The 12507-nt window shown below is 44.1% G+C and overlaps 1 protein-coding gene across 1 annotated transcript in view; it reads left to right on the forward strand.

Annotated features, from left to right (window-relative positions):
• The window catches only part of LOC126215049 (peroxidase-like), a 276437-nt gene that overhangs the window by 152771 nt on the left and 111159 nt on the right, over positions 1-12507 (forward strand). The window contains exon 3 of the mRNA XM_049941691.1: positions 3743-3819. Within this exon, the coding sequence (XP_049797648.1) occupies positions 3756-3819 (64 nt within the window). The 5' untranslated portion in view covers positions 3743-3755. The remainder of the gene's footprint in view (positions 1-3742; positions 3820-12507) is intronic.

The raw sequence follows: 12507 nt of genomic DNA on the forward strand, positions 1-12507 counted from the left end.
AGAGGAAATTTTACCTTGTGGCCCAGTAATAGTAGATTAATGGGAAGTTCAAAATTTTAAAGTTATGTACATAAAAATCGAACTCAAAACTTAAAATGCGTATTTCTCGAGACAATGTTGTTTAAACTGTTTCGCATGGAATACCCTGTAAAACTGGATGCCGTTTCAGGTTTAATATGATAGACACTAGCAATTTTGGCGTGAATCTCAAAAAACAATACATTTTTGATAATGTTCGTTATTCATTTTCACTTAAAGGCAACAAATTAGGTCGATTTCCAGAACGAACGTTTTCAAGTGGTCGGTAGGGAATTTAATTCTGATGATGCACATCTGTGTTGATTGCAGACCTATATCAGCCGAGCGAACTGTTTAGTTGCGCAATTCGCACAGATCTATTTTCACAGCCGTTTAGTGCTCCACAGGCTCATCAATTTAGCGGCCATAAAATTATTTACAAAGGTCTTAAAATATTTTGCAAATACATACAGAATATCTGATGGGATAACCGCAATCACTGGTTTTTCCAGTGTTATTTATAATCCGTCTTGACTGCAAAAAATGTTTTTTCACATGACCGGTTTCGGTTCCTCGAGAACCATCTTCAGATCTGCAATTTCGGTTACAGTAGTAACCCGTCAATATACAGCAACCTTTACATGCTGTGTCACGTAAAACTGGTTGGCAGAATGCACGTCTCTTACATTAATTATAAAACTATTACCGACAGGTGGCGTCTGGTACATTTGTTACATTACATATGCACATACTGTATTAAGTAGATTTTTGTAATTTACTTTTATCTCTAAAAATAAGTCTACACCAGCGTCATGGATATAGAAATCGCCCGTTTTTTTAGATCGTACAAAAATGATAATGTTACTGTGTGTTTTAATATTGACAAGCACACATTTTAACCTTGGCATCTACAGATTTTAATTAAGTATTTTTAGAGATAAAAGTAAATTACAAAAATCTACTTAATACAGTACGTGCATATGTAATGTAACAAATGTACCAGACGCCACCAGTCGATAACAGTTTTATAATTAATATAAATGACGTGCATTCTGCCAACCAGTTTTATGTGACGCAGCATGTGAAGGATGCTGTGTGTGGACAGGTTACTCCTGTAACCGAAATTGCAGATCTGAAGATGGTTCTAGAGGAACCGAAACCGGTCATGTGAATAAACATTTTTTGCAATCAAGACGGATTATAAATAACATTGGTCTTAATATATGTACTTTTTTATTTGTTAATAAAGATAAGTATCAAGAAATTAATTTTTTGCGGAAAAATGTTGAACATCTGCAAGAAATTATTTACGTAATATTTAAGATGTGTTCTTTTTTGTTTGTTAATAATTATTTGTATGAAAACTTTTTTTTTACCCAAAAAAAGTCGTCCAGGTGCGTGTAAGACTCACGCACTCTGGGATCCTTATAAACTTAATTACGTATGTAGACTGCTCATCCATTCCAGGAATCGGGAATCTCGGCCACTTTCACCTATTGTCGACACACATATATCCGCAAGATATCGGTTCCACGGACTGCAAGATTTTCGAGAATGTTTTAATTTCTATGATACATATAAACGTGACATAAAATCACGCAGGGGGCAGGCCATCGATATTATAATAATCAGCAGTTCTCCATCTAGGCTGACTGAGTCGCAGCGCTAAAAGTCAAACGTCAGGCAGGGAATGACTTTATTGCCTGTATGACGTGTTTCTGAATTTATCCATCATCAGATATCCAAGAGCGATTACTGCACATAGATATGACATTTCAACCTGTATGTGAAACAAACATTGACACACTAGTGTGGATATCTAATGAGCGGTAGTCTTTCCTTGCGTGATACCTGATTTTTACCATTGCGACCCAGTTCGCCTGAATGCAAAAGCACTGACTGTTTTAATTTCAAGTTTGACGTCGGATAGCAAATAATTTTTTTTCGTGTGATTTAATTTAAAAATTAACAATTTTCGGATTTATTCCTTTACTTGCACTTCGAAACCTTAACTCTTGCCAAATTTCATTGCTGTAGATCAACAGTATAGATTTTGATGAGTGAATTTTCGAGTATAAATGGCCATATCTTTTGACTACATTGACTTACGAGGGCGAGTCAAATGAAAACATTAAATTTTTTTTTTTAATTATTTATTGTGCTGAAGTGGTAGAAAGCTGTATCGCTTTTCAACATAATCTCGCATACGCTCAATGCAAGTCCTCCAGCGCTTACAAAGTGCATAAATTCACTTAGAAAAAAATTCTTCTGGTAGTCCGCGCAACCACTCATGCACCATGTGGCGTACCTCTTCATCAGAACGGAACTTATTTCCTCCCATTGCGTCTCTGAGTGGTCCAAACATATGGAAATCACTTTGGTGATGAGGAATGGCGTCATTCCTTGCTGGCTCTCTTCCTTTCCGGTTGGTGGACGTGAACCCAGGTTTCCTTGCAAGGAAGCCATCACCTTCTAGTTCAAAGCGCCGAAGAAGTTCTTCACAAGCATGAACACGTCGTTCTCTCATTTCAGGAGTCAGCTGCCGTGGTACCCATCTTGCAGACACTTTGTGAAACTGGAGCACATCGTGCACAACGTGGTGTGCTGACCCATGGCAAATGGTTCAAATGGCTCTGAGCACTATGGGACTCAACTGCTGAGGTCATTAGTCCCCTAGAACTTAGAACTAGTTAAACCTAACTAACCTAAGGACATCACAAACATCCATGCCCGAGGCAGGATTCGAACCTGCGACCGTAGCGGTCTTGCGGTTCCAGACTGCAGCGCCTTTAACCGCACGGCCACTTCGGCCGGCGCTGACCCATGACTAATCTGTAAACATGCTGCAATGTCATTCAGTGTTACTTGGCGGCTTTCCTTCACTATGGCTTCAACTGCTGCAATGTTCTGTGGAGTCACAACTCGTTGTGCCTGACCTGGACGAGGAGCATCTTCCACTGAACTCACACCATTTGCGAACTTCCTACACTATTCGTAGACTTGCTGCTGTGACAAACATGCATCACCGTACTGAACCTTCATTCGTCGATGAATTTCCCTAGGTTTCACACCTTCACTACGCTAAAACCGAATAACAGAACGCTGTTCTTCCCTGGCGCCGAATAACAGAACGCTGTTCTTCCCTGGTGCAAGTCGCAAGTGGGACAGCCATCTTTATACTGATACTGCGACGGTATGTGTGCATCTGCACTATGCTGCCACCTACGGGCCATTCTGCACGCTGTTTGTAGCACGCTTACCAACTTACAGCATAACGGCGCGAAATTTCGATTTGTTATTAAAAATTTAAGGTTTTCATTTGACTCACCCTCGTAGAAGCTTCAGTCTTTCACACCGCAAAGGGACAGCAGACCACAGTACGTGAGACAAATTTCAGCTTGACACTTCTACCCGTTCTTGAGAAAAAGGTTTTTTAACAGTCGGACAGCAGACCACAGTACGTGACACAAATTTCAGCTTGACACTTCTACCCGTTCTTGAGAAAAAGGCTTTTTAACAGTCGGACAGACAGACAGGCACATTGACAACAAAGGGATAAGTTATAAGAGTTCCGATTTTACGGACTGCGGCACGGAATACTATAAATGTTGCACGTGAACATAAAATTAGGCTGCGAGGCTGGAAAACCCCCTTAAACTCCATTACTGAATGCAAATTTTGCACGCATAAACGTCATTTCCGCATTTTTTTTTTTTTGTTGCAGGTGCGGAAATAAGATGGCGGCCACCGTGGCGTTGCTGCTGACGTCGATCTGCGCATGTGCCGCGCAGGGCCCTTTCTGTGAGTATTCAACGCAGAAAAACAAAGAGTATAGAAACGTCATTCTAAGAATTTGTACTTGTCACGCTGGTACGGAGGTAACCCACTTTAGTTGGCAACAGGAAGGGGTGACACTTCCAGCCATTCCTCCAGTGTCAGTGGAAAGGAAACTGTGGTGTTGTTTGGGCTACGACATCGCGGGTTATCTATTGAGCCAACACTGATAAGCCAGAACATTATGACCAGCTACCTAATAGCCGGTATGTCCACCTCTGGCACGGATAACGGAGGCGACGAGTCGTGACATGGAAGCAGTGAGGCCGTGGTAGGTCGCTGGAGGGAGTTCTCACCACATCTGCACACACAAGTCACCTAATTACCGTAACTTTCGGGAAGGGGGGCGATGAGGTGTGTTCGGTCGATCAGGCGAGATGGGGTGGCGGACAGCAGATCAATCGAAACTCGCAACTCTGTTTCTCAAACCACTCCGTATTGTTGTTGTTGTTGTGGTCTTCAGTCCTGAGACTGGTTTGATGCAGCTCTCCATGCTACTCTATTCTGTGCAAGCTTCTTCATCTCCCAGTACCTATTGCAACCTACATCCTTCTGAATCTGCTTAGTGTATTGATCTCTTGGTCTCCCTCTACGATTTTTACCCTCCACGCTGCCCTCCAATGCTAAATTTGTGATCCCTTGATGCCTCAAAACATGTCCTAACAACCGATCCCTTCTTCTAGTCAAGTTGTGCCACAAACTTCTCTTCTCCCCAATCCTATTCAATACCTCCTCATTAGTTACGCGACCTACCCACCTTATCTTCAGCATTCTTCTGTAGCACCACATTTCGAAAGCTTCTATTGTCTTCCTGTCCAAACTGGTTATCGTCCATGTTTCACTTCCATACATGGCTACACTCCATACAAATACTTTCAGAAACGACTTCCTGACACTTAAATCTATACTCGATGTTAACAAATTTCTCTTCTTCAGAAACGATTTCCTTGCCATTGCCAGTCTACATTTTATATCCTCTCTACTTCGACCATCATCAGTTATTTTACTCCCTAAATAGCAAAACTCCTTTACTACTTTAAGTGTCTCATTTCCTAATCTAATCCCCTCAGCATCACCCGATTTAATTTGACTACATTCCATTATCCTCGTTTTGCTTTTGTTGATGTTCATCTTATATCCTCCTTTCAAGACACTGCCCATTCCGTTCAACTGCTCTTCCAAGTCCTTTGCTGTCTCTGACAGAATTACAATGTCATCGGCGAACCTCAAAGTTTTTACTTCTTCTGCATGAATTTTAATACCTACTCCGAATTTTTCTTTTGTTTCCTTTACTGCTTGCTCAATATACAGATTGAATAACATCGGGGAGAGGCTACAACCCTGTCTCACTCCTTTCCCAACCACTGCTTCCCTTTCATGCCCCTCGACTCTTATAACTGCCATCTGGTTTCTGTACAAATTGTAAATAGCCTTTCGCTCCCTGTATTTTACCCCTGCCACCTTCAGAATTTGAAAGAGAGTATTCCAGTTAACGTTGTCAAAAGCTTTCTCTAAGTCTACAAATGCTAGAAACGTAGGTTTGCCTCCGTATTAACTTCTGAAATATGCCACTGCCGTTGGGAAACATGATCATCATGAAGTGCTGTACAGGGTTTGCACCCAAAAAAAGTGCCATACTCCTTGGCCGTCATGGTGCCTTGCACGAGCTCCACTGGACCATGTGAATGTTCCCCAGAGCATAATGGAGCCGCCACCACCTTTTCTCCGTCCCACAGTACAGGTGGCAAGGAGATGTCGTCCTGGAAGACGACGGATTCGCGCCCTCCTGTCGGCACGATGAAAAAGGTATTGGAATCCTTCAGACCGTGCATTGCTCTGCCATTACGCCTACCCACAGTGCTGATGGACAGGTGCCCACTTCAGTGACAGTTGCCAATGTCGTGCTGTCAACATTGGCACATGCGTGGTCGTCGACTGCCGAGGTCCACCGTCAGGAGCGTTCGGTGCACTGTGTGTTCATTCACACACTTGTACTCTGCCCAGCATTAAAATCTGATGTTAGCTCCGCCATAGTTCGCCATCTCTTCACTTTTTCTAGCCTGCCCAGTCTACGACATCTGACACCTGTAACGAGAGGTGGCTGCCCAATCCAACGACGTCTGGGCATGGTTTCACCTTGGTTTCGCTCTTGAAGACACTCACCACAGCACTTCTCTTACACCTGACAAGATGTGCAGTTTCTGAAATGCTCGAGGTGAGCCTGTGGGACATCACATCCTACCGTCGAACCTTCCCCGTTCTACATACGGGCAGCACGCTGACTGATACTACATGCGCGGTGCCTGTATCAGACTAGCAGTCATTCCCCGTCAGGTGACGCTGCTGTTGCCTGGACGGCTTTATATCGATAGCACATCGGTGGTTACAATGTTCTGAGTAATCTGTGTATGAAGGACCCAGTAACAGAAAAATCTTGCATGGGTAGACATAGCGCCATGTACATGATGTTCCTACTTCCACAAACTGACGTCGATTTGTTGTGGAAGCATGGAACATATTTTGTGTTCAGCCATAATGACCTCTCTAGACTCTGAGAAGCTCATCTGCGGAAACCAGCACGGTTTTAGGAAACAGCGGTCATGCGAGACACAGCAGGCCCTCTTTGTGCATGATGTACAACAGGCTCTAGATACCGGCTCCCAGGTTGATGCCATATTTCTTGACTTTCGAAAGGCGTTCGACTCAGTTTCGCACTGTCGCTTGCTCCAAAAACTGCGCGCTTACGGTCTATCCGCTAACATATGCGGTGGATAGAAAGTTTCCTAACAGACAGGGAGCAGTATGTCGTCCTGAACGGGGTGACTCGAGCAGAAACAAGTGTAACTTCAGGTGTGCCCCGGGGCAGTTTAATAGGTCGTCTGCTTTGTACGATTTACATAAACGATCTGGTTGATTGTATTGGCAGCGGCATTAGAGTGTTTGCAGATGATGCTGTAGTCTACAGGAAAGTAGTATCACACGAAAGTTGTGAACAAATCAATGAAGATTTGCAGAAAATAAATGCGCTGTGTAATGACTGGCAGTTTTCTCTCAATGTTAGTAAGTGTAACCTACTGCATATAACAAGGCGAAAATCCCCAGTAATGTACGAGTACAAAATAAATGCCCAGTCCTTGGAAGCGGTAACATCAGTCAAGTACCTCGGTGTGACTATTGGAAATGATCTCAGATGGAGTGATCAGATTACACAAGTAATGGGTAAGGCGAACTCTAGATGGCGGTTTGTTGGTATAATCCTGAAGCTATGCAGTCCTTCATCAAAGGAAACTGCTTACAATACGTTAGTTGGTCCAGTCTGAGAGTATTGTTCGAGTGTATGGGACCCTTACCAGATGGGTCTGATTCAAGAGATTGAGAAGGTCGAAAGAAGAGCGGCAAGATTCGTGACTAGTACATTTAGCCATCGCGAGAGCGTTACAAATCTCATAGAAAGTTTGAAGTGGGACACACTTGCAGATAGACGACGCGCTAAACAGAAGGGGCTGCTCACTAAATTCCGAAATCCAATCTTCACCGAGGATGTAGAGCATATATTATTACCACCAACTTTCAAATCGCGCAGTGATCACCATTCAAAGATAAGGGGAATTAGAGCTCATACTGAGGCGTTCTGACAGTCGTTTTTCCCTAGGGCGATCAGCGAGTGGAACAGAGGGGGTGGCGGTGGAGGGTGGGGGTGGGAGAATATGACTTTGGCGTGAATTGTGCCCTCCGCCACACACCGCTTGGTGGCTAGCGGAGTATGTATGTAGATGTAGATGTTGAACTTTGAGGCAGCTTTCTTACATCAAAGATGATGTGTCGGCAGCTGGGCCAACACCTTGTAGATAGAGGTGGCTTAATGCACGCTATACTAACGCAGACGGGCGTGAAGTACTGGAACAGAATACGTAATTAATGCTATGAAGAAAAGTACGTAGCTGATATAATACTTATCTTTAATCAATCATTGTGGTACATCGCACAAAGGAGACTTTAATTACAATCACTGTAAGGCTAATGGCGCCTTGCTAGTTCGTAGCCATTAACTTAGCTGAAGGCTATTCTGTCTCTCGGCTAATGAGAGAGAAAGGCTTCGTACGTCTAGTCGCTAGCTCTGTCGTCCGTACAACTGGGGCTGAGTTCGAGTCAGTCTCTCGAGACCTGCCTTGTGGTGGGGCTAGGTTTGCGATCACACAGTGGCGACACGCGGGTCCGACATGTACTACAGGACCGCGGCCGATTTAAGCTACCACCTAGGACGTGTGGTGTCTGGCTGTGACACCACAAAAGAAGTAAAAAAGTTCATATAAATCTTTCGTTTCCGACCTATTAACGAAAGCTGATTTTCAACGGCTTTGCTGTGACACTTACCCATGCACCAGTTTGACTCATTATATCCTAGATGAGCCTTGAGTTGAGAGGGAGACGTGTTTGCTTTCGTAATTTGTCCGTCTTTATGGTGTCCATTTTGTACATGTAGTACAAGTAGTGAGTTAACTGAAAGTTCTCCGTTCAAACATTGCAGGACATACATTTCGTGGGCAGACAGACATGATTTTTGTACGATATTGCAGTGTCTGTACTGTTCAGAAGTACGATGCATGCGTGCATGTCGGACGAAACATTGCATCGTACATCTGAACAACACCGGCAATGGGGTATCGCATGTATCTGGTGACACCTGGCAAGCGACTTTCAATTACAATGTCTCCCCTGTACGGGAATATACATAATGGATGTTGGGGGTGGACACGTGGTTGACAGCATAGGCGAGTCTGGGTCGAGCCGCTAGTCGTGCTGGGATAACCTAATAGTAAGGCGACCGCCAAGTCCTGGTTACTGCCCCAGTCCGGCACAAATAACCATTGTTGCCATTCCATTATACAGCTCACGCTTGTCCATATTCGCAATTGCGAATACATTTCACGACTTCCATGTACGGCCGCGCGAATGGTAATGGACACAAGGCTGCACGGCTGCATCAGACGGCTTTTCCAGACCGAAAACAGACGAGTCATCCAAGCTTTGGTACTGCCCATCGTCTAAATCTACGTCTGCATCTACATCTGTACTCCGCTAGCCACCAAGCGGTGTGTGGCGGAGACCACAACTCGCGCCAAAGTCATATTTCCCCCCCTCTTTTCGACTCGCGGAGCGCGCGAGGGAAAAACGACTGTCTGAACGCCTCAGTACGAGCTCCAATTTCCCTTATCTTTGAATGGTGATCATTACGCAATTTGAAAGTTGGTGGTAATTATATATTCTCTACATCCTCGGTGAAGATTGGATTTCGGAATTTAGTGAGCAGCCCCTTCTGTTTAGCGCTCCGTCTACCTGCAAGTGTGTCCCACTTCAAACTTTCTAAGAGATTTGTAACGCTCTCGCGATGGCTAAATGTACCAGTCACGAATCTTGCCGCTCTTCTTTCGACCTTCTCAATCTCTTGAATCACACCAAACTGGTAAGTGTCCCATACAGACCAACAGTACTCCAAGACTGGACGAACTAACATATTGTAAGCTATTTCCTTTCTTGAAGGACTGCATCGCTTCAGGATTCTACCATTCTACCAATAAACCGCAAACTAGAGTTCGCCTTACTCGATTACTTGTGTAATCTGATCATTCCATTTGAGATCATTTCGTATAGCCACACGCAGATACTTGATGGACGTTTATTTTGTACCCGTACATTAATGGAGATTTTCGTCTTGTTATACGCAGTAGGTTACACTTACTAATATTGACAGATAACTGCCAGTCATTACACAGCGCATTTATTTTCTGCAAATCCTCATTGATTTGTTCACAACTTTCGTGTGATACTATTTCGTGTAGACTACAGCATGATCGGCAAACAATTTAATGCCGCTATCAATACCATCAATCAGATCGTTTATGTAAATCGTAAAAAGCAGCGGACATATTACACTGCCCTGGGGCACACCTGAAGCTACGCTCGTTTCTGTTGAAGTTACCCCGTTCAGGACGACATACTGCTTCCTGTCTGTTAGAAAACTTTCTATCCAACCGCATATGTCATCGGATAGACGGTAAGCGCGCAGTTTTTGGAGCAAGCGACAGTGCGGAACTGAGTCGAACGCCTTTAGAAAGTCGAGAAATATGGCATCAACCTTGGAGCCGGTATCTAGAGCCTGTTGCATATCATGCCAAAAGAGGGCCAGCTGTGTCTCGCATGACCGCTGTTTCCTAAAACCGTGCTGGTTTCTGCAGATGAGCTTCTCAGAGTCTAGAAAGGTCATTATGTCTGAACGCAAAATATGTTCCTTGATTCTATAACAAATCGATGTCAGTGAAACTGGCCGGTAATTATGTGCAGCCGATTTTCTACTCTTTTAATAGATTGCTATGACCTGGGCCTTCTTCCAGCCCAGTGGAACTTTCCACTGTTCCAGTGATCTCGCGTTACACGCCAGACTATTGACCGAGGAAGACCAGCTTGTATGCCTGACCTGGGAGAACAGGTTCTATGGGCTGTCGAAGAAGATCCAGGTATCAAATCGTTCAAATGGCTCTGAGCACTATGGGAGGTCATCTGAGGTCATCAGTCCCCTAGACTTAGAACTACGTAAACCTAACTAACCTAAGGACATCACACACATCCATGCCCGATGCAGAATTCGAACCTGCGACCGTAGCAGCCGCATGGTTCCGGACTGAAGCGCCTAGAACCGCTGGGCCACAGCAGCCGGCAACCAGGTACCAGTGGAAGACAATTGGCCCTAGCATTTGGTACATCTCCAAGTTCAGCAAGAAGGATACTTCACAAGCAACTCACGTATGCGTACCATCACCAACGTGTGGAGGACCTTAAGTCTGCCGATCACCCAGCTCAGGAGACTTCTTGCCGATGGTTTGTTTCACAGACTGCCGAAACGTTGTGTGTCTCTTCAGTTTTGTTTACAGACGAGACAACGTTTTGAAGAGATTAAATAACTACCACAAGGAACAGGTATCAGCTGATCCCAGCGCTCATGCTACAATGCAAGCTAGACAACAGCACCAGTTTTAAGATTAATGTTTGGAATGGAATTGTAGGTGACTCATCTTGTAGGGCCATACGTTTTCCCAGCACGTCTTATACGAGGTGCGACAATAAAGTAATGAGACTGATTTTCTTTGAAAGATGTAGCAACCCTGCACGCTTGCGTAGGCACAATTTCTTTGACCTTGGTCTACAAGCTGTTTCTAGTCCAAGCGGCACATGGATGCAACTGCTCAGTCATGAGTTGTGCTGTAATAAGTTAACACGTGTTCGTGTCTCTCGTCACGGAAATGGAACCGCGTAATATTGCACAACGGTATGCCACTTCTTTTTGCATTAAATTGGGTGAAAACGCGACGACAACTTAAGGTAAGCCTCAGAAGGCTTTTGGAGAGGAGGTTATGTCAAGAGCTCAAGATTTTCGTTGGTATAAAATGTTTAGTGAAGGCAGAACGAATGTTGAAGATGAAGACCGCAGTGGACAACCATCAACCTCAAAGACGGATTTCAACTTGGCCGGGGTGTGTAAACTCGTACGATCTGATCGAAGATTATCTGTGAAAATGATTTCAGAAGAACTGAACATCAGTCGAGAAACGGTTAGTCTAATAATAACTGAAGATCTTGGTATGAGAAAGATTTGTGCAAAAATTGTCCCCAAAAATCTGGTCTGTCAGTACAGCAATTTTTAACCTCAAAACAAATTTCAGTACTACCACAGCCACCTTATTCACCAGATATCGCTCTGTGCGACTTTTTTCTATTTCCAAGAGTCAAAACGGCGGTCCAGGGACACCATTTTCAAACAACACAAGCTGTCCAAAAAGCTATGACGAGGGTCTTGGAGGATATTACAGAAGGTGAGTTCCAGAAATGATACCATCAATGAGATAAGCGCTGGAAAAAGTGTGTGCAATCAGAAGGGAACTACTTTGAAGGAGACAACACTAAACTTGACTAAAACGATGAGCAACATCAGTCTCATTACTTTATTGTCGCACCTCATATGTGCTGTCTACAGGGATTTCATTGAGAACACCCTCCAAGATCAGCCCGAGGATGTGGCCATGGAAATAAGAAAAAAAATTTGGTTTTTTACGTGATGAGAGTTCCAGCGTATTTCAGTATTTCAGGCCCGCTGTTGTAGACGTACTATATAGGATCTGCCATGAAGGATGGATGGGTAGAAGAGAACGAGTTCCAAGGCATGCATGTTCCCCCGACCTCAGTCCTTACGGTTATTACCTCTGGGGGCACCTCAAGCAGTTGTTCTACGCAGCAGACAACCCAGATACAGAAACTCTTCGTAGAAATTTCATGGAATCCTGCGAAACCATTCGAAACCATCAGGGAGTATTTGAAATTCTGCGGCAGTCCATCATTCGACGAGTGCCTGCGTGTTTAGAAGCAAGATAAGAACATTCCTAGCATTTATTATAGAGCTTGTGTGTTGATGACCTCCAATCATGTTGCTGTTGTTGTTGTTGTGGTCTTCAGTCCTGAGACTGGTTTGATGCAGCTCTCCATCCTACTCTATCCTGTGCAAGCTTCTTCATCTGCCAGTACTTGCTGCAACCTACATCCTTCTGAATCTGCTTAGTGTATTCTATTCAATACCTGCTCATTAGTTATGTGATCTACCCACCT

The sequence above is a fragment of the Schistocerca nitens genome, chromosome 12 (assembly GCF_023898315.1).
Source record: "Schistocerca nitens isolate TAMUIC-IGC-003100 chromosome 12, iqSchNite1.1, whole genome shotgun sequence".
Lineage (NCBI taxonomy): Eukaryota > Metazoa > Arthropoda > Insecta > Orthoptera > Acrididae > Schistocerca > Schistocerca nitens.